Below are 26,366 nucleotides of genomic sequence, written 5' to 3'. Positions count from 1 at the left end.
TCCAGGGGGGAGGATATGTACACCCTGGGCAAGTTGAGGCACCAGATAAAGTCCTTCTCGCTGTTGAGCGAGTTCAGGCGAGTTAAAAGACCTTCTCGCTTACGTGCGAGCATAGGCAAGATAAAATCCTTCTCGTCTAGAACGAGTTCAGGTATGGCGAAGAGGGTGGAAGAAGCTTGAAAGGTGGCTAAGGTAGGTTCGAAGAGAACGCCTAGTCAACCGGTCTTTTGCTCTGAAGTTCAGGGGGGCAAAGGAAGATCCCAAAGGGCGCTTCTACCCCAGATAAAGAAACGATTGCCAAAGCATGAGGCTAGGAAAAGCTGATGTTACCAAGAGGTCTTGGCGATCGGGAAGAGTTTAAACGACGGCGAGAAGGTTGAAAGACTTGTTTGATAAAGCAGGTCGAGTGGGACGTTGTTTGAGCCAATGATTGAGTTACAGTTCGTTGCTTGAAGGGTATTCTTGCAATAAGGTTAGTGCCTCAAGAGTACAAGTTGTTTAAAGTGATTATTGCTTAAGTTTGAATTGGCTCGAGGCAGTTACGTCAAAAGTCGTATTCGCAAATTTGTTAAGTTAAATCCGACAAAGTTAAACATACAAAGAAGGCTAAAGCGCTTAAAAGGAGTCAGGGGAGAGAATATCCAAGCTTTGTGATTGAAATAAGTATCTGTTCAAAACACATATGCACGAGTTTTTATTACAAGGTATATACAAGGGAAATTATAAAGTAGCAGATGAGGTGGAGTTGATTAGTCTTCAGCAGGAACGACCTTTCCATCTACTACTTCGTTGTTCAACGACACCATGCTGAGGTCGAGATTGGGGAATAGGCATGCGAATTGTTCCCGAGCGGCTTCGAATCCAGCAGCCAGAATCTGAGCAGAATTTAGCTTAAGTTCTTCAATTTGCCCTTGAAGTTCTTCAACCTGTTTCTTGAGCTCTTTGTTCTGCTGCTCCAGCTCTTCAACCTGTTTTCGGAGTTGTTCGTTGGTCTCTTGAGCATGGAGAAGGTCGTCAGTAACCTTCATGGATTCCGTTTGAGCTTGGGCCAACTCAGCAGCCATCTTTCCTTTCTCCTTGTTTGCCTCGGCGAGATCAGCCATGGCGTCGTCCCTCGCTTTTTCTACTTGCCCAAGTAGCTTCTCGCGGTCGATCGACCTCTGCTCCAGTTTTTGCACCTTGGCAGCGTCAGCTTGAATGTGAGCCTCCAGGTCGATCGCCTTGGCGCGAAGAGGCACGATTTTGCTTTCCAACTCGACCTTCTCTTGGGCAAGATTGTGAACTTTGCGGCGAAGGTCAGCAGCTTCCTTGCGCGCCAGCCTGAGCTCGGTATTCAGGGCATCCTCCACTCGGGAGTGTTCGATTTCTGCGAGCGTCAGGCTGAATGACATTTTCTCCACCTCGACCTTCATAGTGCTATTTTCAGTCTTGAGGTTGAAGAGATCGTCTTGAAGCCTCCTGGTGGAGCTCTCCACAGCCCTCGTTATGATCGCGGGGATATCCTCTGCTATGGTTTTCAACTTTGCAGTTAGAGGTTCCCACATCCTTGTGACTTCAAGGGAAAGGTTTGCTGCTTGGAGAGGCGCCAGGGGGGCTTGTTGAGGGTTCTCGCCGCCACCTTCCTTAGCAGGATCTTCAGTGTTTGCTTCCTGGCGTGGCGACGGGATCGGGGATTCGGTGATTAGAATCGGAGAGGTATGAGCAACCTCATCCCCGATTGGAACGTTTCCTGCAGCTGAAGTGTTTGAAGGGGGGCCCCCTCCTGCTGACACATGTGGCGTAGAGGCGCTTGGGGGGTCCTCCAAGAAATTTGGCTCTTGGGCCTCAGCTGCAGGTGGCGCAGTGGCCAGTGGAACTGCTTGGACTGGTGAGGGAGGAGCCTGCGGTGTTGGCGATGATGGAGGTGGAGCAGGCGTCGATGGTGGTGTTGAAGTTGGAAGAGGGGGTGGAGCAGGTGGAGAAGAAGGTGCCACCCTCTTCCTTTTCGTAACGAGGCCATCCTCTATGACCTCGTCATCCTCTTCTTCCTCCTCATGGACGATTTGAGGGGCTTTTCGCTTAGGTCTCTTAAGGACCAGTTTCTTGCGCTGGGTGGGTTCCTTGGGCGGTGATCGCCCATGAACGATGGCCTTCTCGACCGCCGAGTTGGGCACCGTTTGGGAACCGGTCGCCAACCCGTGGTTTCGGGCGAGCGCCTTCAATTCGGCGAGCATGTTTCTGCCCAACATGTTGTCTGCATGAAACGAAAATGCATGGGTTAGCTCAAAGAAGAAAAAGATAAGTGTATAAGGTAATAAGCAGCAGAGCAGATATGTGCAGGAAAGGTAAAACCAAAGTCTTGTGCGTATCGCACAAGACGCCCAGAAGCAGTATCAGAAGCAGTATCAAAGCAACAGTTTGGATGTCCTAACCTATTTGGAATTCTAGCTGATCCTCAAAGAATTCGAAGGAGATCAAGGTGGTGGTCAGGAATGTTATATTGGCGTCCGCCACCCTCTTCCAGAAAAGACAGAGGTCTCTGTCCAATGCTCCCATGCTATCAGGACTTCTGGGCCTCCTGAAGCAGCTCTTGGACTCCTTTTTCCCCTTGTCCACCCAGTACAAGGGGAAGCCATCAAGAAGGGAGGTGTCCTTGTCGTTTGCACGTACTTGGACGAATTTCCCCTTCCAGTCTTTGTACGATTGCTGGAAGATGGTAAAAATGGACCTCCCAGCAATCGCATTCAAGCTGACCCACAGGCGGTCTCCTGGGTGCTTGGCCTCGAAAAGGAACAAAAACTCGTCCACCGACGCGGGCAACCCCAGGTGGTCGCATGTTATTTGAAAGGCTCGAACAAACGCCCAGCTGTTGGGGTGAAGCTGGGCGGCGGCAATGTTGAGCTCGGTCAGAAGTTCCCTCTCGAATCGGGTGAGAGGGAACCTGAGCTTGACCTTCTTGAAGAAAGTTGTATAGACAAAGCAGAAGGGCCCGTCGGCGCTTACTCTGTCATCAGCACACACTGGCAGAGCGGCGGGGCAAGGCAGGACCATCATCTTCTCGTCATGCTCCTTGTGAAACGATTGATAGGCCTCGTCCCCCTTAGTCAACCGCAAAACTGCTCCCGCAGTGTTCACCGACGAGGTCTCCTTCAGAAGGGTTGAGTTAGCCCAGGGGTATAGAGTTTTGAAGTCTGGCAGAGGCACGGGGGCTCCTCTAGCGTTAGATGGAGTCGCCTGAGCCAGGACAGGTTGAGAAGACGCAGGCCTCACAGCCTGCGAAGACGAAGCGCCACGAACTTGTGTTGGGTCGTGTGCTTGTGAAGGAAGGTTTCGTGCTGAAGGAGGTGGGTTCGGGGTAATCTTGGTGCGAGTCATGATAGCAACTGCAAAGGAAGAAGAAAGGAAAAATGATCAGGGGGTTACAGAGGCTGACTCGATCATAGAAGGAAGGTGAAAAAACGAACGAATGTATGTTCGTTGCGACGATCGACAAAGCCCTAAGTTACGCAGAAGGAGAAATGGAAAAACAACCCACAGCGTATGCACCAGGCAGTTACAGGATGATGCAAATCGGTGAAAATGCAAGGAAACCCAGCAGATGAAGGAAAGTAGTTACCTTTCGATGATCAGGAAGACGGTGAAGGGAGATGGTGATCTAGAGCGTTGAAGAACGTCGAGAGCTTTCGCAGAAGGAAGTGAGAGCGTTTGCAAGCACGAAGAAAGTGATGGAACAGTGGAGCGTAATGGGTTTAAGGGTTTTCGAAATGATTTTAGGAAGCGCTAACGGCAGATGAAGAGAGCCGTTGATGAAGCCACGTGTCGAACGATGAGTGAAGGGTTTGGTGGAGCGTCAGAGCAGCAGAAGGTACAATCGCTTGGAATTCTGCGTCAGTGCCACGTAGATCGGTGTTAACGAAGGCTCTTTCAGTCTTTTCGCTAGACAAGTCTTCGCTTAAGACTGGGGGGCTTGTGTACCGCCCTGGTGGTCGGGGTATGATGACGTGGCATCCTGCTACAGTGTAGGCGTGTTGACAAGGCGCCAGGATGGCAGGTAGGAAGGAAGTCGGGAGGCACGTGTAGTCGCCAGTTGTTAAGTTGGCGTGTTCCGATTTCCAGCTTACCAGAATAGGCGATCGCCGGGTTAAAGATCAAGTCGCCAGATGTAGATTCAGGCGATCTAGGCATGGGAGATCGCCAGAGCAAGCACATCGCCGAAGATGAAGGAGAAGCAGCAGGTTATGAAGGCGGCCGGCGAGACCACAGGGAAGGTGTATGAAAACCCCTAACTCGCCAGTTCCAGTAGAGATCGCACTCCTAAGTTAGCTATGCACTGGGCAGTACCATGCATAAGTAACTTAGCCAAAATGAGAGTAGAAGCAGTGCCAAGTACGGGAGCCTCCAGATGATGGCACGTGTACAGTTGGATGCGAGCCACGTGTCCAAGTCTGTAACTGCCAGGAGAGAGAAAGCCACCAGGTATATAAGAGCTTTTAACGAACTTTCTGAGGTACGCACGTTCAGTTCATACACTTTACGCTTGCGAGTGATAGAGCTGATTGTGAGAGAGGATTTGCACGGTTCTTGTTCTTAGTATTTGGTGATACTGTCACTGACTTGAGCGTCGGAGTGCGATCGGCCGCAGCGGCGCCGTGTTGTTTCTTTGCAGGTTCTTGAAGTAGATCCCGGAAAGGAACGGAGGTGAGAAGCGGTGCGCACGTCGATCCTTTGACGAGGCATTCTCCAGCGTTCCGGTCAACAGGCAGGATCACAAACAATTCAAGATCTTAACTAAATTCTGGCGTTGGTTTCACTCCAAACGCATGAACCATTTTTTTTTAATAAATTTTCTAAAATCAGTGTTCAGTTGCGCCAGTTGTAGCGCCAGATTTGCACACTGTTTTTATAATATTTATCATTTTTTTTCTATTTGTTTTTTTGAACTGATTATTTTTTTGTCTTTTCTGTAACACCTCAATCTTGCATAATCTAGAGGATCAGAAATTTCCTATGTGGGAAAATAATTTTCTTAAGCAAAACAGCCAGCACAGAGTTATGCAAAACAGGGGATTCTGTAAATCTGGAAAAAAAAAACAGCAAGATATACCAAAAGAAAGACACAATGGAATTTGTGTAGATCTAAACACAAATATGAACTCAAGCTAAAAATTAAAAGCACCAAAGGATAAAAAACACAGCAAATTCAGATCAAGCATTTATACCAAAATCAAGAAACAAATAAGCCAAACAAAGTACTACTATGATTTGATGACATTTTGGAAGAACATGACTAGACAAAACACATATAGATTCAGAAATAAAAAACTCAAATGAACACAAAATGAACCAAATAAAATTACAATAAGGACTCAAATACCTAAAATAAAACAGCAACACAAACTATATGAAATCCTACCAAAAATTGAACAAGATGCACCGATTGGAATTTCCAAACAGCACACCAATTCAAAGCAAAAATTAAAAAACAGCAAGACAAATATGGAAGATAAAGAACAACACAGATTAAAGAATAACTCAAAAAGAAAATGACCAAGAAATACTCATCTTTGAAGAACCTTTGCTCATGATACCAAATGATGGCATTCTCATGGAGCTCTTCTTGGATGTTGTGAAAAATGGTGCGGAAGCTATGGATTGAGATGTGCAAGATCCTCCTAGGAGCTATGGTGATCTTGAAGGTGCATGATGTGTATGGAAGAAGGGAGGTTCGTCCAACCCTATGGTAGGTGATGAAGATGAAGATTAGGTCCTAGAAACTAGGCAAAAGCAATGTATGGCACAATGTGGGCAGCATAACATTACTCTCATTAATCTTGCAAATACATGAGCCAAACCCTCTTATTTATAGTGTTTAGAGGGCTGTAAATTCAAAAGAAAGTGGAGGGAAATTCAAATGAGAAGCATTTGAATTTGGAGCCAATTCCTAGTCACAAGGAAAGTGTGACTTGGTTTCTTTTTTTTGGCACCTCCTAAATCTACACCTACACCTTCTTTTTATGTCACATGGAAGGTGTGGCTTAGCTTTATACATTTGCACCTCTTATATTTATATCTACACCTCCCTTTATGTTCTACTAAAAATACTCAAAAGTAATTACAAAAGAAAGACATCCAATGATGCTTAGTTGGCCTATATCTTCTATTTGTTGGGCTTGAGCTGAAGCTTGAACTTGTATTTGGGCTTGGGCTTGGGCTTTTTTCTATCATGGGCTTGGGCCTCTTCCATCAAGAATGGCTGCCAAGGTACCAACTCATGCACCAATGTTGTGGGGCCATCTGTTTTATGGGTGCCCTAAGTATTCACGTGCCATGCATGCAGGCTACTCTTGGAAACCCTAACCCTAATGGGCCTTAGCGCCTCCAAGGGTTCTTTACTTGTGTCACGCCCGAATGCGCCATATACCCCACATGCATCAATCCCTCGTGACTTAGCCTTTTCTCGTATTTGGGTGTTGACTTCATGTCAACTCATACTGTTAGTGGGACCCAGCTTACGTGGCCTACCATTACTATCAGTCCACCGATGTCTGAGGTCTTCACTGGAGTCGATGACCGAGGACTGGTCGGTACACAAGATAATATTTAAAAATATCTTTAGTGGTAGATCTTTAACAAAGATGTTAATACACTACAAGAAAAAAAGGTTTTAATGGAGGTTATTTAGTGGAAGTTAATATAATCCTCGGAATTGATTTAATTAACGGAGGTTTTTTAACCTTAATTAAATTTCAAAGGTTCATTCAACAATCTCAACAAAATAGCGGAGGTCTTTCTAACTTTCGTTAACTTTCAAAGGTTTATTCTAAAACCTACGTAAAATAACGAAGAATTTTTAAACCTTCGTTAATTTATAAAGGTTTATTTTAAAACCTCAACAAAATAACAGAGTTTCTTTAACTTTCGTTAATTTCCAAAGGTTTATTTTAAAACCTCCACAAAATAACGGAGGCTTGTTTTAACCTTCGTTAATTTCCAAAGGTTTATTTTAAAACTTTCGCAAAATAATAGATGTTTTTTTAACCTTAGTTAATTTCCAAAGGTTTATTATAACTGAGGTTTTTTTAACCTTAGTTAATTTCCAAGGGTTTATTTTAAAACTTCTGCAAAATAATGGAGGTTTTTTAAACCTTCGTTAAGTTCCAAAGGTTTATTCTAAAACCTCATCCAAACAATGAAGTTTTTTAATTTTTGTTAAGTTTGAAAAGTTTATTGTAAAACATCAATAAAATATTTTAAATTTTCATAAATCTCATTAAATAAATATAATTAAAGTTTTATATAAAAAAATAATTAAAAAAATAATTTTAATATATTTGATAACTAAATTCTTTAAAACTTTTGAAAGTGTAAGTGTTCCTACTAGGGAGATGGGATCTAGAGAACTATTGAAGTCTACTTCTCCTTCCTTTGGTCGGTCAGGTTGTTGGGTAATGAACTGGGGTTCTTCTCGTCATCGTGCTTCTCCTTCGGCACTCGGTCTCGGGTGAACACCGGATGGGATACCTGCGAAGGCACTCTGACGCTCAAGTCAATAAAGCGGGTGGACAGTATTCTGGTAGGTGAATAGTAAAAAATGACGTACCTTTCTCCTTGGGATGTGTGCTATTTATATTATTTTAATGGGCTTACCTTATTGGGCCTCATTAGCGAGTGGATCTTGCTTAGGATTGCATTACCTAATCCTTAATGACGGATTAGCTCCACTCACCTTTGTTTGAGCGTTAATGGTAGTATGGGTCGGCCAGCCAGGCCGTGATGATTCCACTCGTTTCGGCCAAGCTTCTATGGGCTTTGCCAAGTCTCTTAGGTCTCAGTCGCCTCGGCCAAGTCTCTCAGGTCTCGGGCAGCCAGGTGGGTCTCGGTCAGGGAGACCAAGTGTCGGCCTCGCCCATACTGGTACACTTGCCCCCAGGCTCGAGGGCAGATATGTCAGACGAGTCTTTAATGGTCGGTATCGGTCGGTCTCCCTGATCGTGCGGCTGCCCCATTCCTCGAGGTATGACGTTACCCCAGGCGGTGTGACGCGACCTTAGGCGGCGTGATGCGACCATAGGCGGCGTGACGTGACTGTCATTAATGTGGGGTTTTTCGGGCTGGAAGTGTTGTGGAGCGTTGGATCTCTTGGATCCAACGGTTGAGATTGATGCGTCGTTTCGGAATCCGAGGCCCATGGGCCCTATAAATAGGGGTCTTAACAGTGTCGAGACCTTGTGTTTTTTCCTGAGTTAAGTGATAGTCGAGCCATCCCTCTCCCTAGCTCTGAGATCCGAGTGACATCTCGCCCCTTCCTTAGATTCGGTTTCGCCCTTTCACAAGGTTAGTTATGTCGACGCCTTCCCGGCTGACATCTTCTTCCGGTCGCCCATCTTTTCTCCTCGGTCAATCTTCCTCTTCATACTCTTCATCCTCTTCTTCATCTACCACCGACTCTGTGTCGGCCAGGGTGGTCAAGGGGTCACCCCAAGTAGAGGTCTTTAGGGGGGACAATCCGACCAATGTTGTTGACCAGTCGGACTTTCCCCCGTCTGCCATTCCACTCGTGGACCTTAGTTAGGTGGACCCTAAGGTTGTCGAGATCTCGTCCCTCTATAGGACCGAGGCGTCTCTGACCAAATTTTTAGTCAGGCACCCGATTCTAAAGGCAGACGAGTACTCTCGTTACTTTAGTGTTTTGCCCTGTGGAGCCACCGAGAGTGTTTGCTTGGGGCGGTCGGGAGCTGGCCCCCCTTTCTTTTATATGTACACCTATTTTTTTACAGACCTCCATGTCTCCCTCCCCTTTGAGAAGTTTACAATGGGCGTCCCTCAGGTGCTCAATGTGGCTCCCACCCAGGTTCACCCAAACACCTGGGCGTCCCTTCAGGCCTTTCGCCTGTTGTATGACGTTATGCGTCTTCACCCCACCCCCTCTTGCTTTCTCTCTTATTATACCTTTCACCCTGCCAAAAAGGCCGCTTGACATTCTTTGGCCGGCCGGACGGGCAGTGTGTTGTGTGATTCCTTCGCCCTCTCCTATAAGCGTTTTAAGGAGCGGTTTGTGAAGGTAATCATTCAGCCCGAGGCGATGACATGCTTCTTCGACTCGGCCGACCGGTCGAGGTTTCCTCTATATTGGACTCGCCAGCCTTGTGATTTCAAGGTGTGGCCGAGGCCGACAGAGGGTGAGGATGAGTTGGGGGTTTTTTCCCTCTTTGAAGCCCTCCCGAGGAAGCTTCCATGTCAGGGGCTGATCGGTGCATATACCAAGGCGGCGCGATGGGCGGCCGTTAGGGGTATGGGTTCTGCTTTGGCTTTGTCGGCCAGTCGTCCCTGTGACTCGGTCAGTTTTGTGTCATTTCTAACTTGTTTATTTTTTGTTGTTTTGTAGAGATCATGGTTCAAGAACGACCGACCGTTGTTAGTGCTCTTGACAAGCATAGGCAACGGGCGACCGAGCGCAAGGGTCGTCGCAGCCTAAAAGTGTTGCCGCCGTCGAAGGCCGACAGAGCCGACAAGTCCAAGGGCTGGGCCAGCCCTTCCCATAAGCCCAAGAAACGCTCGAGGGACGGTGGTAATGTGGCCACTACCACCCGTTCTCCCGGGTCCATGCTGATACCTCCGCCTCGTCGGGAGGTGGCCGAGGTGGTGGTGCCACCCTCGCCCATATCTCTGGAGCGTGGGGTTGGTCCATCCGAGGTTGGTGTTGGGGCCACACCCTCGCCCTTCGACCTTCTGGGGAGTGGCTATCAATTAACGCGAAGGGTTCGCGTGGCACTCCCATATGAAACCCGGGAGTCCTTCCGAGACGTCTCTCCCTCGGACCTACTAAGGAGCGGCTTGGAGCTGATGTGTCGCTCCATTGTTCTCGTCCAAAACGGAATTCAAGGGCGAGACCGTCAGGTCGTGGACGTCTCTCAGCTCGAGCATCAACTGGTCGAGGCCACTAAAGACTTGAAGCAGTCTTTGGCTGCTAATAATGACCTGTCGGCCAGGATTGCTCAAGAGGCGGTCGAGAAGGAGTTGGCGCAGAAGGATGCCGCCGAGGCGAGGCGGCATTTGGAGGCCGAAAAGTTGAGGGCGGCCGCAGAGATCGCCGAGCTGAGGAAAATAGTTGAGGAGAAGGATGAGAAGCTCTCGTCCTCGGCCACTGTGTTGGCCGCCCTCCAAGCTGCAAAGGATCAAGCTAAGGCTGAGCTTGATGAGAATTATGAGAATTATGAGGAGTCAGAGGAGCTACTGAAGCAGTGCTTCGACCGAGCCGTGCGCCAAGCCCATGTTCTTTATGGGGGGGCCACCGGCCGCAGTGAGTTCAACATGGATTGCGAAATTCATCAGGGTCGGTTGGTTCCGAGTGCCGAGATGGGTGCTTTGGTGGCGCAAAAGGTCGGGCTGACCGAGGCTGAGGAGGGCGAATGTATCGAAGTTCAAGATTAGGTAGGCTCTTGGCCGGGCTGTGGCCTTTTCTTGTAATCTTTTTGTTTCCTCTGAGACAGGGGTGTGGCCTCCTCCTTTGTAGTCTTTAATATATCGGTCGTTTCCTTTCATTCGGTTCCTTTTTTTTTAGGAGATAATTGGCCTAAGTTAAACGTGTCGGTCTTTATTAACTTAGGCGATCGACCATTTTGAGCGCTTAATCAAACAACTTGAAATGGCAGTCGGCCATCAGTTAAGGATACGCTTAATCGAATAAGTTGAATGGGCGGTCGGCCATCAATTGTGAATGCATTAATCGAACAAGTTAAATGGACGGTCGGCCATTAAGTGTGAACGCGTTAATCGAACAAGTTAAATGGGCGGTCGACCATTAAGTGTGAACACGTTAATCGAACAAGTTTAATGTGCAGTCGACCATTAATTGTGAATGCGTTAAGCGAACAAGTTAAATGGTCGGTCGGCCATTAATTGCGCTGTTAATCGAACGAATAAAAATGGGCGGTCGACCATTAATTGTGATGTTAATCGAACAAGTAAAAATGGGCGATCGACCATTAATTGTGATCGTAGGGTGTGCCTCTTGAGGCTTCATCCAGACCGAGCCGAGAGAGGTGTTGGCAGGGTATGCCGGTTAAGGCTTCATCCAGACCAAACCTGATGGGTCGGTCTCGGCAGGGTATGCCAGTTAAGGCTTCATCCAGACCGAGCCGAGAGAGGTGTTGGCAGAGTATGCGGTTAAGGCTTCATCCAGACCAAACCTGATGGGTCGGTCTTGGTAGGGTATGCCGGTTAAGGCTTCATCCAGATCGAGCCGAGAGAGGTGTTGGCAGGGTATGCCAGTTAAGGCTTCATCCAGACCAAACCTGATGGGTCGGTCTCGGCAGGGTATGCCGATAAAGGCTTCATCCAGACCGAGCCGAGAGAGGTGTTGGTAGGGTATGCTAGTTAAGGCTTCGTCCAGACCGAGCCGAGTGGTTGCAGAAGAATAGTGCTAGTACTTTGATGAAAACGCCTCGTTATAACCTCCCTGGTGGGGTGAGGAAAGAGTGCGTGACTTTATTAATATTTAGCTGTAGTAGAACTTGAGGTGCGTGGCATTCCACGTCCTCGGTACAATTTTGCCCGAAAGCCACTCTAAGTGATAAGCTCCCCCCTTTGTGACTTCTCGGACTCGAAAAGGTCCCTCCCAGTTGGACGAGAATTTCCCTTCATTTTTTCTCGCATCGTTGTGCATCCTCCAGACGAGGTCTCCCTTTTGGAAACTCCTCGGCTGGACCTTTGTGTTGTACTGTCTTGACGCCCGGATTTTGCAGGCGGCCTCCCGAATCCTGCTTTTGTCACGAAACTCACTTACCAGATCGAGGTTGACTGCTACGCTTTCCTCGTTTAGGGTGAGGTCGAACATCTATCGCCGTATGGTGGGCTCGACCACCTCGATCGGGATCATGGCCTCGGTCTCGTATATCAGGTTGTAGGGTGTCTCCTGCATGGTAGTCTGGGGGTGCATCTGTACGCCCAAAGTACCTCTATCAGCTCCTCGGTCCATCGGCCTTTTTCCTTGCTCAGGCGCTTTTTCAGCTCATTGAGTATGACCTTGTTGGCGGCCTCAGCCTATTCGTTGGTTTGCGGGTGTTCTACCGAGGTCGTGACAGATTTGATGCCCAGGTCGTCATAAAAGGACTGTATGCCTCGGTCAATAAACTGTCGGCCATTGTCAGTTATTATCGTGTGCGGGACACCAAATCGGCAAACAATGCTCCTCCATATGAAGTTTTGCACATTTTTTTCGAGATGGATGCAAGGGGTTCGGCCTCGATCCACTTGGTGAAGTAGTCGACTCCCACCAGGAAGAATTTCGTCTGCGCTTTCCCTGGCGAAAAGGGACCGATAATGTCCATCCCCCAAATGGCGAACGGCCATGGGGAGGTAATGTTGTGCAGTTCTTCCGGCCTTTTGTGGTGGAGAGGGCCAAACTCCAGGCACTTGGCACATTTCTTCACGTATTCGGCACAGTCGCCCTGGACATTCAGCCAGTAGTAGTCGGCTTTCAGGACTTTAGCGACCATCGTCCTCGCCCCAGAGTGATTTCCACAGACTCCCTCGTGGATCTCGGCCAGAATGTACTTGGCCCGTTTGCTGGTGATGCATTTCAACAAGGGGGTCGAGTATCCTCTCTGGTACAAGTCTTCGTTGATCATGGTGTACCGGGCGCACTGTTGCTTCATCGCCTTTTCTTGCTCCGGCTTGCATGTGTCGTCCCTTAGGTACTGGATGACAGGTGTCATCCAGTTGTCGGTCTCGACCTCGGCCTCGTCTATTTCCAAACACTCGGCCTCGGCCACACTGGGGTGTCTCAGCCATATTTGTATGACTGATCTCTGATGGCTCTTCTTCTTGGTGACCGACAGCTTGGACAAGATGTCGGCCCTTTTGTTGTCCTCCCTTGGTATGTATTCTAAGGGTGCTTTGTTCAAACCGGCGATGCTGTTTTTTACTACGTGGAAGTATCGTTGCAGCAGAGGTTCTTTTACCTCGAATTCTCTGCTAACCTAGCCGACCATCACCTGGGAGTCGCTTTTGCATGTGACTTCGTGTGCTCCCATGTCGTAGGCTAGGTTCAGCCCAGTGAGCAAGGCCTCGTACTCGGCCTGGTTGTTGGTCGCCCGGAATCCAAATTGGAGTGCTTGCTCCAGAAGGAGGTCGTCCTGCCCTTCCAGGAAGACTCCTGCTCCACATGTCGTTTTATTTGAGGAGTCGTCCACAGAGAGCGTCCACCCGCTCGAGAGGGTGGGTAGTGATGTCAGTTCGGCCGAGAAATCGGCCAGGCACTGGGACTTCATGGCGCACCTCGGTTCGTAGCGTATGTCGAACTCGGAGAGTTCGACCGACCAGCCTATCATTCTTCCTGCAAGGTCCGGCTTAGATAAAATTTTAAAAATGGGATAGTCGGTCCTTATAGTGATTGAGTGGTTTAGGAAGTAGGGGCTCATTCGTCTTGTTGTGAGTACAAGGGCGAGAGTCACCTTTTCGATCATCTGGTATCTCGTCTCGGCCGCGTGGAGGGTACGGCTGACGAAGTACACCAACCGTTCCTCGCACTCGGGCTCTTGCACCAGAGTAGCACTGACAGCTTCCTCCGATACTGCCAGATACACAAGGATTGGGTGGTTGGGTCTCGGTTTCTGGATGACACGGGGGATGTCAGGAACTCCTTGAGCTGTTTGAAGATTTCTTCACACCAGTCATCCCAAACGAACTTGGTGCCCTTTCGGAGTAGCTGGACCATCGGTCTCGTCCTCTCGTCCAACCGGGGGACGAACCTGGAGAGGGCGGTCAGGCGCCCCAGGAGTTGTTGTGTCTCCTTGATGCTATTCGGACTTCTCATGCCAAGTATGGCTTGACATTTGTCGGGGTTGGCCTCTATCCCCCGGTGGGTGAGCATGAAACCTAGAAACTTCCCCCCCCCCTCAACCCCGAATGTGCGTTTCTCGGGGTTACGCTTAATGTTGACCCCTCTGAGGTCCTTGAAGACCTCGTCCAGGTCCTTCAGATGTTGTTCGAAAGAGTCGAACTTAACGACTATGCCGTCCACGTATACCTCTACCGCCCGACCGATTAGGCCTTTGAAGATTTTGTCCATGAGGCGCGGGTAGGTCGCCCCCGCGTTCTTGAGACCGAACGGCATGACCTCGTAATAGTAGTTGGCATCAGCCGTCATGAAGGTTGTCTTCTTCTTGTCCCTAGGGTGCATGCTTATCTGGTTATAGCCAGAGTAAGTGTCTAGGAAGATCAGAATTTTGTGGTCGGCCGCCCCATCCACCAGGCAGTCAATGTTTGGGAGGGCATAGGTATCCTTCGGACATGCGCTGTTGATGTTTCTGTAGTCGACGCACATCCTCCAGTTGTCGTTCGGCTTGGTGACCATGACGACATTGGCCAACCAAGTCGTGTATCGGGCCTCCCAACAGAAGCTTGTCGGCCTCTTCCTTCGCCGCTAGGCGCTTTTCATCGCCCAAGTCCCTCTTTTTTCTAGGAGATCGGCCGGGCTTCTTTAAATATCGACAGACAATGGGTGATGACATCGGGGCTCACCCCTGGCATGTCGGTCGGTGTCCAGGTGAACATGTCCATATTCTTTTTCAGCGCAGCGTGCATGATCTCGGCCTCGGCAGCTGCCGTGGTCGTTCCTACAGCGATGTTGTGCTCTTCGTCGAGGAGGGGTACCCACCTCAGCTCTTCTCTCGCCTCCAGTCTATCCTCGGTCGCCCGGGGATCGAGGTCTACCAACGCAACAGTTGGCTCGACAGACATCGGTCGGACCTTCCTAGGTGAGCGGTCCTTTCGGGAGGACTTTCTCAACCGGACGGGAGAGGTGTCGTTCCTTAAGGGTTCCACCCAGAGGCTCTTGACATAGCACTCTCGTGCCTCCTTCTGGTCCACGTGGACCGTGAGAATGTCCCTCGTCCTCGAAGGAAATTTCATTGCCAGATGAGGGGTTGATACGATTGCCATCAGCCGGTTGATGGACGGTCGGTCGAGGAGGATGTTGTAGGAGGTGTTGGCGTCGATGACCAGGTACCGGATTTTGATGGTCCTAGTATTCTTCCCCTCGCCGAAGGTGGTGTACAGCTCAATGTAGCCCTTGGTACCTACCCTCTCACCCGAGAACCCTACCACGTGGTCGTCGTAGGGCATCATCTCGGTCTCGGCTATCCTCATGGCCTTGAAAGTTTTCCAGTAGAGGATGTCTACCGAACTTCCCTGGTCCACGACGGTCTTCCGGATGGTGAATCGGTCTATATCGACCGCTATCACCATCGGGTCATCTTGTTGGCGATAGTCCACGCCCTTAAAGTCCTCGTTTGTGAAGGTGATGGGTGGCATCCTTGGTCGGAATGCCATCGTGTTTACCTGGTGCACCGCCCGCAGGTGCTTCTTTCGGGCGTTGTTGGTGCTTCCTCCCCCGGCGAAGCCGCCGGTTATGGTGTGGATAACCTCTTGGTTACCTCTACTGCCGGCCTCCTTGGAAGGGTCGTCCCTTCGGGGAGGATCGTCCCTTGCAGGCTGTCGGTCGTCTCTGTGATCTCGGTCATTTCGACCGCGTTATGGTGACCTCGTCCGCCTGGGTAGATCCGCTCGGCGGGGTGGGTCTCGACCGTTCCTGACAAACCGGCGGAGGTGCCCAGCTTGGATAAATTCCTCGATCTTGTCCTTCAGGGCCTAACACTCCTCAATCGAGTGCCCGCTGTTTTGGTGGTACCGACATTGCTTCCTTCGGCCGGCATTGTTTGGGCTAGCCACTTTCCTTGGGGGAGGGATTAACTCGGCGTTGAGGGCTTCGTCAAGAATCCTTCCCCTCTCGGTCGTCAGGGGTGTGTATTTTGAGAACCGGATCGGTCGGTCCAGGTTGTCTCGACGTCGGTCATTTCTTTGACTCGGCCGCCCTTGGCGGTCTTTCTCCTCTTTGTTCTTCTCTCCGCTGGCCTCGACGCAGGCCTGGTTACGGAACTCTCTGAGCTCTTCTAGCTGCATGTACTTAGCAGCTCTCTTCCTCAGCTCGTCCAAGCTGTCGGTCGGCTGCATGCACAGGTTGTCAGCAAAGGGTCTTGGACGTAAGGCTGTCAGCATGTGATGCATCGCAACGTTCGGGCTTAGATTCCGGATGCTCATTGCCACCTTACTGAACCTATCGCCAAAGGTTCTCAGCGAGTCTCCCTTTTCCTGGCGGATGCCTACCAGGGCGATGGAGGTCAGGTGGTGCGGTCGGCTGTTCGCGAACTGGGTCTCGAACTTTGCCACGAGTGTGGCAAAGCTGTCAATGGAGTTGGGTGAGAGCTTGGTGAACCAACTGAGGGTTGCTCCCTTTAATGATGTAAGAAACACTCGGCATTACACAGCGTCATCCGAGGTGTACAGGCTCATATGGGTGGTGTAAGCGTCCATATGCTCATCCGGGTCGGTAGACCCGTTATATTGGTCTCGGTTGAAACCCTTCCACTTCTCAGGCAATGGGACTTCAATGATGGTGTTGGTAAAAAGATGTCGGCGGGTCGAGTCGGCCGTCACGGTCGTCCGGGTGGACCTGATCAGGCACGACTCGTCGTCCATCTCGATCTCTCGGGGAGGGGGTTGGCCTCTCATCCCCTCGGCCATATATGGGTTGGGGGGGAGCTGTAAGACTTGCCGACAACGTTTGTCGGTATAACATAAGGTCCTCCCTCCCCCAGCTTCTTTTTCATCTCTTCGTTCTCCCTCCGGAGAACCTGCAGCTCCTGCTTGTTTTTCTGAGCAGTCTCCTCGGTCTTTCTCTTCATCTCTGCCATCTCTCTTTGGAGACACAGCAGCAACATCGTCTGGTCAACTTCAGTCATTCTCTCCATACTCTTGGTTGAAACCATCTACTTTCTCTCTTCAGCTAGTTTCTCTCGGCCCCACGGTGGGTGCCAATTGTTCCTACTAGGGAGATGGGACCTAGAGAACTATTGAAGTCTTTTTCTCCTTCCTTCGGTCGGTCAGGTTGCTGGGTAATGAACTGGGGTTGTTCAAATCCTCGTGCTTCTCCTTCGACACTCATTCTCGGGTGAACACCGGATGGGAGGGTACCTACGAAGGCACTCCGACGCTCAAGTCAGTAAAGCGGGTGGACAGTATTCTGGTAGGTGAACAGTAAAAAATGGCGTACCTTTCTCATTGGGATGTGTGCTATTTATATTATTTTAATGGGCTTACCTTATTGGGCCTGATTAGCGGAGTGGATCTTGCTTAGGGTTGTATTACTTAATCCTTAATGACGGATTAGCTTCACTGACCTTGGTTTGAGCGTTAACGATAGTATGGGTCGGCCAGCCAGGCCGACCGTGATGATTCCACTCGTTTCGGCCAAGCTTCCATGGACTCGGCCAAGTTTCTTAAGTCTCGGTCGCCTCGGCCAAGTCTCTCAAGACTCGGCCAGGTTTCCCCCTGGTCTCAGTCAGGCGGACCAGGTCTCGGGGCAGCCAGGTGGGTCTCGGTCAGGGAGACCAAGTGTCGGCCTCGCCCATACTGGTACAGTAAGTTTAATCATGTAATTTTATTAAATATTCTTAATCTTAAATATTTATTAAATTAAAATTAATTATTTTTTTAATTTATATAAATATTTTTATTATAAATTTACTATAAGAAAAACTATTTTTTTAAGTTTCCAAATATTTATTTTGAAACCTTAGAAAAAACACTCCACACTTTTTTAAACTTGAGTGACTAAAAAACATAATTGTAAGTTTTTAATGTTTCTTTCTTTGTCTTGTTCATTATTTTCCCGCTTTCTCTTCCACAAAACCTATTTATGGTTTTTCTCTTCCACCACAGAGCTACTTCTCCTCCTTCACCACATAGTTGCTTCTACTGCTCTGCCACGGACCTGCTTCTGCTGCTTCACCATTGACTTGCTTCTGCTGCTCAACCACAGACTTGCTTCAGTTTCTCTACCATGAAATCTCTTTTCTACAAAGGTAATTGGTTTCTTGATGTGATTCCACTAGCACAATTACAATGATTCTTGACATTCTTAGGAATCATCTTGAGTTGGTTATGAGATAGGCACTTTATCATAGAATTGGATCAAGGTTCTATGAACAAGAACTCACCAAAACTAGTGCCAAAACATAAACTCATATGGAAGTTCCAATTATAGTCTGATCCTGCCTGCTGACCAGAACGCAAGAGCCTTGCCTCGTCGAATCTAGATCGACTTTGCACCGTGCTAGCTTCCGTCCTTCGCCTCTATTCACCTCAGGAACCTGCAAAAGACAGAACGACGCCGCTGCGGCCGATCACGCTCCGACGCCCAAGTCAGCGACTGAACCACCAAAATACTAAGAGAAAACTAAGAACTTCAGGAACCGTGCAATGTTCTCTCTCAGCGTACTCAAGTTCTCGCAAGCGTAAAAGAAGTATTCTAAAACGCGCGTACCTCATAAGTTTGTTAGAATCTCTTATATACCTGTGCACTTTCTCTCTCCTGACGGTTACACATCTGGACACGTGGCTTGTATCCAGCTGTACACATGTCACCATCTGGAGCATCCTTGACTTGGGCGTCACCTCTTACTCTTCAGGCTTTTCGACTAAGTTACTTACGCAGGAAGCAACTTAGCGTATAACTGCCTTGGAGCGCGATCTCTTCTGTGTGGCAAGTACGGGTGTCATCATACACACCTTCCCTGTGGTCTCGCCGGCCGCCATCATGATCTACTTCACTTGCTTCATCGTGCATGCTCAGGTAAGCTGTTCCCCGACCTCAACCTCTGGCTAGCTAGGGAATGACCATCTGACGAGTTCATCCTCTGCTTCGAAAGCCTGGAACAAGCTTTCCTGATCCTTCGGCGATGTCCTCCTTTCGACGATCTCTGATCACTTGGTCGTCTGGGTTCGCATCCGGCGACTACATCACAAACCTGGTGACCGCCGGTTTAGGTATGCTAGAGATCGGAGCACGCCAACTTAACGACTGGCGACTACACGAGCCCCCCGACTTCCTTCCCTTCTGCCAGCCAGGTGTCCCGTTCAACACGCCTATATTATAGCTTGCTGCCACGTCATCACTTCCGACTACCTGGGCGGTACACAAGCCCCCCAGTCTTAAGCGAAGACTTGTCCAGCGAAAAGACTAAGAGGTCACGTCACTGTCGATCTACGTGGCGCTGGCACGGAATTCCAAACGTTCGTACCCTCTTCTTTTCTGACGCCCCACCAAACCCTCTTTTCCAATCGCTCGACACGTGGCTTTATCAACGGTCATCTTCAGCTGTCGTTTGCGCTTCCAAAAACGTTTGAAAAACCCTTAAAACCCCTCATTTCTACTGTTTCATCATCTCTCTGCACTCTCAAAACGCTCTGAGTTTTCTCTGCAAACCCACAACGCTTCTCAGCTCCCTCAATCTCCAACTCCCCTCAACACTCATCTGATCATCGAAAGGTACCTCTTTTACTTCTTCTGTTGATACTTGCTGCATTTTAATCGATTCGCATCATCCATTATTTGTCTGGTGCATACGCTGTGGGTTGTTTCCTCTTCTTCTTCCTTCTCGTAACTTAGGGCTTCGTCTTCCATTACATTCATCACAACGAACTCCCGTTCGTTCGTTTTCCATTCTTCGTCCACAATCGAGTCGATCTCTGCAACCTTTGTTCATCCTTTTTCCTTTTTCCTTTGCAGTTCCCGCGATGGCTCGTACGAAAACCACCGCGAATCCTCCTCCTTCATCACGAAACACTCCATCCCAAGCGCATAACTTACCACGAGCATCTGGTGCTCCTTCTTCCCAGGCTGAGAGGCCTGCAACCTCTCATCCCAACCTCGCTCAGGCAACTCCACCAGTCGCCGGAGGAGCCTCCAATCCCACACAAGACTACAAGAAACTCTACCCGTGGGCCACCCCAACTTTGCTGAAGGAGACCTCTTCAGTAAACTCTGCGTTAGCGGTGCTACGGTTGAAGAAAGGGGACGAACCCAACCTCTCGTTCCACAAGGAGCATGACGACAAACTAATGGTGTTGCCTTGCCCTCCTGACGTGCCAATCTGCGCGGATGACAAGGGGAACAACGGCGAGTTGTTCTGCTTCGTTTACACTACCCTTTTCAAGAAGGTGAAACTCAGGCTTCCCTTCACCCGTTTTGAACGAGAGCTATTAACCGAGCTTAACATTGCCGCTGCCCAGCTCCATCCCAACAGCTGGGCATTCGTACGGGCATTTCAAATCATGTGCGCGCACTTGGGACTACCGGCCTCGGTAGACGTCTTCCTTTTCTTGTTCGAGGCCAAGAATCCCGGAGACCGCCCCTGGGTGAGCTTAAACGGGATTGCTGGGAGATCGATACTCTCAATCTTCCTGCAATCTTACAAAGATTGGAAAGGAAAGTTCGTCCAAGTGCGCCAAAACGATCAAGACCCCTCGCTGCTCGATGGCTTTCCCTTGTACTGGGTAAACAAGGGAAGTAAGGACTCCAAAGAAAACTTCAGAAGGCCAAGAAGTCCTGACAACATGGGCGAGTTGGACAAGGATCTATGCCTCTTCTTGAAGAAAGTAGCAGCTGCCAACATCACCTTTCCCACCTCCGCAATAATCTCCTTCGAGTTCCTCGAGGGCCAACTCGAAGCTCACATAGGTTAGCACTTACCTCGACATTTAGGTTTTCGTCTTGTGTTGGAATTGATTGCGCATCTCTGTTATCTACTATTGGGAGTCCTGCTTGTTGCGCACTGGACTTGGTTTTTAATTCATGCACCATTTGTTTGCATCATTCGCTCACGTACTCGTATATTTCGCTTTTGCTTTTGTGCTTACTTGTATATTTTTGCCCTGTGCAGACCTCATGCTGGGCAAAGGCAAATTAGCTGAACTGAGGGCGCTCGCCCGAACTCATAAGTTGGCGACGGGTTCCCAAACTGTGCCCAACACGGTGGTGGAGATCGCCGCTGCCCAGGGTAGATCGCCTCCTCAAGGCCCAGCTCCTCCAGAGACACTGCCCGCCCCTCAACGAAAAAAGCTCATCTTAAGGAAACCAAAGAGGAAAACTCCTCAAGTGGTTCAAGAAGATGAAGATGAGGATGATGAGGCGACTGAGGATGGCCTTGTCACCAAAAGGAAAAGGGTGGCACCTTCTTCACCACCCGCTCTCCCAACACCAACACCGCCCTCTCCCCCAGCTCCCACACCGCCCTCTCTCCCAGCTCCAACACCGCCGGTCCAAGCAATACCCTTGGCAGCTGCGCTTCCTGCAGTTGAAGGCAACGAGCCCAACTTCATGGAGAACCCTCCTAGTGCCTCCACGCCGTTCGTATCTGCTGGAGAGGGTCCTCCTTCAACTGCCTCAACCGCTGAAGCTGCACCAGGTGGGGATGAAGGCGCTCACAACTCACCGATACTTATAACCGAGTCCCCCACTTCACCACCACGCCAGGAAGCCCCCCTTGCTCAACCAATTCAAGAGGGTGGTGGTGAGAGTCAGCACCAGGCTCCTTCGGCTCCTCCACCAACAGCGGTTGCAAACCTTTCCCCCTTGGTCAAAGAAGTCTGGGGCCTTTCACAGCCAAGCTAAAGATGATGGCAGAGGACCTTCCCTCAATCATAACAAAAGCTGTGAAGAGCTCCAACAAAAAGCTTCAGGACGAGATCTCCACGCTCCAGAAGGAGAATCGCCTGATAAGGATCGAGGCAGAAAAGTTGTCTTGCAACCTGATGATGGCAGAGATCGATCACTCAAGGGTGGAGGATGCCATGAGTGTCGAGTTGAGGGTTGCGCGCAAGGAGGCCTCCGATTTGCGCCAGAAACTGCATCTCCTAGCTCCAGAGAAAATCGAGCTGGAGAGCAAGCTGGTCCCTTACAGACTTAAGGTGGCCAACTTGGAGGCATCGATGAAAGCGGATGCAGCCAAGGTGGAGAACCTTGAGAAGAGATCGGCTGATCGGGAGGTTCTCCTTGGAAAGGTCGAGAAGGAGAGGGACGACGCCGTGAACGAGCTCGCCAAGGCCCGAGAGGAAAACGTGAAGATTGCTGCAGAGCTGGCCCAGGCGCGGGGCGAAGGCAAGAAGGTTGCTGACGACCTTGCTCAGGCTCGTGGGGAAACTGAAGAACTGAAGAAACGAGCTGACGAGCTGAAGCAGCAAACCGAGGGGCTCAAACAACAAAACGAAGAGCTTGAACTGAGCTCCGCCCAAGTCCTTGCCGCTGGATTCGACGCCGCCCTGGAGCAAGTCGCTTGCCAGTACCCCGAGCTCGACCTCTCCATGGTGTCGATATGTAACGAAGTGGTGGATGGGAAGATCGTGCCTTCTGAAGATTAGTCGTCTCCCCCCATCACTTATTCCCTGGGACCCAACGCTTGTTCCCTTTTGTACAAACTTTACCTGTAATAAGTTTTCCTTTTCTTCTTATGCATTCGAACTGATACCACCTTTATTATAAATTTTTCCGCTTCCGCATATGGTGTCTCTGTTTACTTTGCTTTTCCTTGTAGAAACCGCTTAAACAAATTAACTTAGCGATTCAGCGGGCTCAAACGTTTACTCACTGCTTCAAAACTCGAGCAAACTATCAATCTTACATCAATTCATCAACTGTTAACTCAAAGTAAAAACTTGAGCAACTCATTAACCTTCAAGCGACAACATTTAGCATAACTTGCAAACTTTAAGGCAATTAGCTACTTACTAGGCAACAGGTTTAAACTGGTATTACAATACGATTTACCTGATCTGCCTGGCAAGGTTAGCCTTTACTCCTGTCATCGCCTGGAACTCTTCTGATCGCCCTAGGGTTTTAGCGATGTAAGCTTTCTTTTGCCTTCATAACTTGGCTATTGTTCCCTCATCTGGGGGTAGAGGCGCCTTTCGGATCCTTCTCTACCTCCCTGAGTTTCAGAACAATAAGCCGGATAGCTAGGCGTTCTCTTTGAACCTACCTTAGCCATCCTTTAAACTTCTTCCACCCTCCACACCATACCTGAACTCGTTCGAGACGAGAAGGATTTTATCTTGCCTGAACTCGCTCGACGGCGAGAAGGTCTTTATCTGGTGCCTCTACTTTGCCCAGGGATTACATCTCCTCTTCCCTGGATGCACTGAGGACTTTTAACTTGTTCTCGCCTGCACTCGCACAAAGTCGAGGAGGACTTTCTTCTTTCTCGCCTGCGCTCGCTCAACGGCGAGGAGAACTTTTCTTGCCTGCACTCGCTCAGAGGCAAGGAGGACTTTTCTCTTCTTCACAACTTGATCATTGCTCCCTCATCTGGGGGTAGAGGCGCCTTTCGGATCCTTCTCTACCGCCCTGAGTTTCAGAACAATGATCTGGTCTTACTGGGTCAATATTGATGTTTCGCTTAAAGGGGGAAAAGGCATTTTCCTTCCCTTCCCGCCGTTTAAGGTCACAAACACCCCTGACCTTTCAGTTCATCTCGCCTGAACTCGCTCGACGGCGAGAAGGACTTTATCTGGTGCCTCAACTTGCTCAGGGTGTACATCTCCTCCCCCCTGGATGCACTGAGGGCTTTTAATCTGTTCTCGCCTCAAACCGCGCGAGGGCGTTGAGGCCTTTAATCATTACTGGTGCCTCCGATCGCCGAAAGGCAATGAGGACTTTAAAACTTTAACTGTGCCGCCGATCGCCGAAAAGCGATGGGGACTTAAAAACTTTTAGAAAGCATGCAGCATAACTTCAAACTTGCCTTAAATCACGTATGAGTGATAAGGTCTTTTTCTAAAACTTTCGAAACAACAAGCATGCAATCTTAGAAACTTTAAACTTTGAAAACTCTTCTTTATTGGGTGGCCTCATTAAAAACCCTCCTTAGGGAAAAAAGAGTGCCCCCTTCAAACTGTTTTAACAGAAAGCTTGCAAATCTCTTCGTGTTTATTTCTACTTACAAAGCTTTAACTGTAATATAACTTGAGGTGTGTGGCGTTCCAAGTGCGAGGAATCGCCCCTCCTTCCAATGTTTCTAAGCGGTAGGCGCCGTTCCCGAGCGCCTCGGTTATTCTGAACGGTCCCGTCCACTTAGGCAACAACTTGTTCTCCATCTCGTACTGGTGGGCCTTCCTCGTCACCAGGTTGCCTTCTTTAAACTGCCTCGGCATCACATTCGAGTTATACCTTCGTTCAATCCTCCTTTTCACTGCCTCGGCTTTTACTCTCGCCTCCTCCCTGACCTCATCCAGCAAATCCAGATTCAACCTTTTTTCCTCATTCGAGTCTTCCCCTACAAAGTTCTGGAATCTCGGCGAGCTCTCCTGGATTTCCACTGGAATCATTGCGTCGCATCCATAGACCAGGCTAAACGGGGTCTCATGGGTTCCTGACTGCTCGGTGGTGTGGTATGCCCAAACTATGCGGGGTACCTCCTCAGCCCACGATCCCTTGGCTTTCTCTAGCCTTCTCTTCAAGCCTCTTAGCAATACCCGATTGGCGGACTCTACTTGGCCATTTGTCTGAGGGTGCTCGACGGATGCAAATACTTGTTGAATTCCCACCTCTTTGCACAGCTTCTTCAACAGGTGACTTGCAAACTGAGTCCCGTTGTCTGACACCAGGCGCTTAGGCACACCAAACCGGCACACGATGTTCTTCCACACAAAGCTCTCGATCTTGTGTGCGGTGATCTGGGCTACTGGTTCTGCTTCGATCCACTTGGTGAAATATTCAATTGCCACCACCAAGTACTTCATCTGCCTGATCGCCAATGGGAAAGGTCCCAAAATGTCGATCCCCCACGTATGAAACGGCCAAGGGCTGTAAATCGACTTTAACTCTTCTGGAGGCGCTTTGTGTCAATCGGCGTGCTGCTGACATTGCTTGCAACATTGTGCATACTTCTTGCAGTCCTCCCTCATCGTTGGCCAGTAGTAACCTGCACGAAGGGTTCTTGCGGCCAGAGCTCGACCCCCGACGTGACTTCCGCATATCCCTTCATGGAGCTCGGCCATAATTCTTGTACATTTCTCTCCGTGGACACATTCCAGGAGTGGGTGTGTGAACCCAAACCTATATAACTCGCCATCAATCATTGTGAACTTGCTGGAGTTCTTCTTTATCTTCCTAGCCTCCGTCGGATCCAGTGGGAGAAGGCCATCTGCCAGGCATCGCTGGTACTGTGTTATCCACGTGTCTGGCTCATGCGTAGCGCAGACCTGCGTCATATTCACCCTCTCCCCCCGACATGCTCTTATTCTCGGCGATCTCAAGGTTTCCTGAGTCAAAGACCTGTGACTCCTCGCCGCTTTCTCCGTCGACTTGCTTATTTGAAGAACCAGGTGATCTGCCACAAATGCTCTAGGCGTCTTCAGAGTTTCTTGGATCACCGTCCTCTGCCTACCCCCCTTGCCTGAACTGGCGAGCTTAGCTAGCAAGTCAGCTCGGGCATTCTGCTCTCTAGGCACATGCACCACTTCAAAGGAGACAAAGGAAACCTTCAATTCCTGCACGTACGCTAAGTAAGCCGCCATTTGTGGATCCTTGGCCTGGAACTCGCCTGATACTTGTCCCGTGACCAACAGCGAGTCACTCTTAGCCATCAGCACCCTAGCTCCCATCTCCTTGGCCAGCAAGATTCCGGCGATCAGCGCCTCATATTCTGCTTGATTGTTGCTGGCTTTGAAGGCAAACCTCAAGGACTGTTCAATCAGCACACCGTTGGGCCCTTCCAGGATGACTCCAGCACCGCTACCCTGCTGGTTCGACGATCCGTCCACCGAGAGCACCCAACGAAAATCATCCCCCTCAACTCGTGCTGCTTCTGATGAGAGCTCGACCACAAAATCGGCGAAAATCTGCCCCTTGATCGGACCTCGGGGCTCATACTTGATGTCGAACTCCGACAGCTCCACCACCCATTTTACCATCCTCCCAGCTACATCAGGCTTCTTCAGAACTTTCTGGATAGGCAAGTCGGTCATCACCAGTATTGTAAAACTGTGAAAATAGTGGCGTAACCTCCTCGCCGAAAATACCACAGCCAGTGCAGCTTTCTCCAAGGCCTGATACCTTACCTCGGGGCCTTGCAACACCTTGCTGACGAAATAAATAGGCTTCTGAGCCTGGTCTTGGTCTTGGGCGAGCACCGCACTCACTGCCCTCTCAGTTACAGCAAAATACAACCTGAGAGGGGTTCCCACCAACGGTTTGCACAAAACCGGCGGGCTCGCCAGGTACTCTTTAAGCTTGACGAAGGCCTCTTCACACTCCTTCGTCCAGGCAAACTTATTGTTCCGCCTTAAACACTGAAAGTATGGATGGCCTTTCTCTCCGCTAGCCGATACGAAACGAGACAGGGCGACCATCCGACCTGTAAGTTGCTGCACCTCCTTCACGGTAGCCGGGCTCCTCATCGCCAAGATGGCAGCACACTTATCAGGATTGGCCTCTATTCCTCTTTCATTTAAGAGGAATCCCAAGAACTTCCCTGCCTCCACGCCAAAAA

General features: G+C 49.6%; 1 protein-coding gene across 1 annotated transcript; it reads left to right on the top strand.

Annotated features, from left to right (window-relative positions):
* Positions 1-21,498: 21,498 nt before the first annotated feature.
* On the top strand, positions 21,499-22,423 carry LOC137817903 (uncharacterized). Its single transcript, XM_068621128.1, has 2 exons — positions 21,499-21,979; positions 22,413-22,423. The coding sequence occupies exons 1-2, from the start codon at positions 21,499-21,501 to the stop codon at positions 22,421-22,423; spliced, it is 492 nt and encodes a 163-aa protein (XP_068477229.1).
* Positions 22,424-26,366: the final 3,943 nt, after the last annotated feature.

This window comes from Phaseolus vulgaris, chromosome 10, assembly GCF_000499845.2.
Source record: "Phaseolus vulgaris cultivar G19833 chromosome 10, P. vulgaris v2.0, whole genome shotgun sequence".
NCBI lineage: Eukaryota > Viridiplantae > Streptophyta > Magnoliopsida > Fabales > Fabaceae > Phaseolus > Phaseolus vulgaris.
This window is presented reverse-complemented; position numbering and strand designations above follow the sequence as displayed.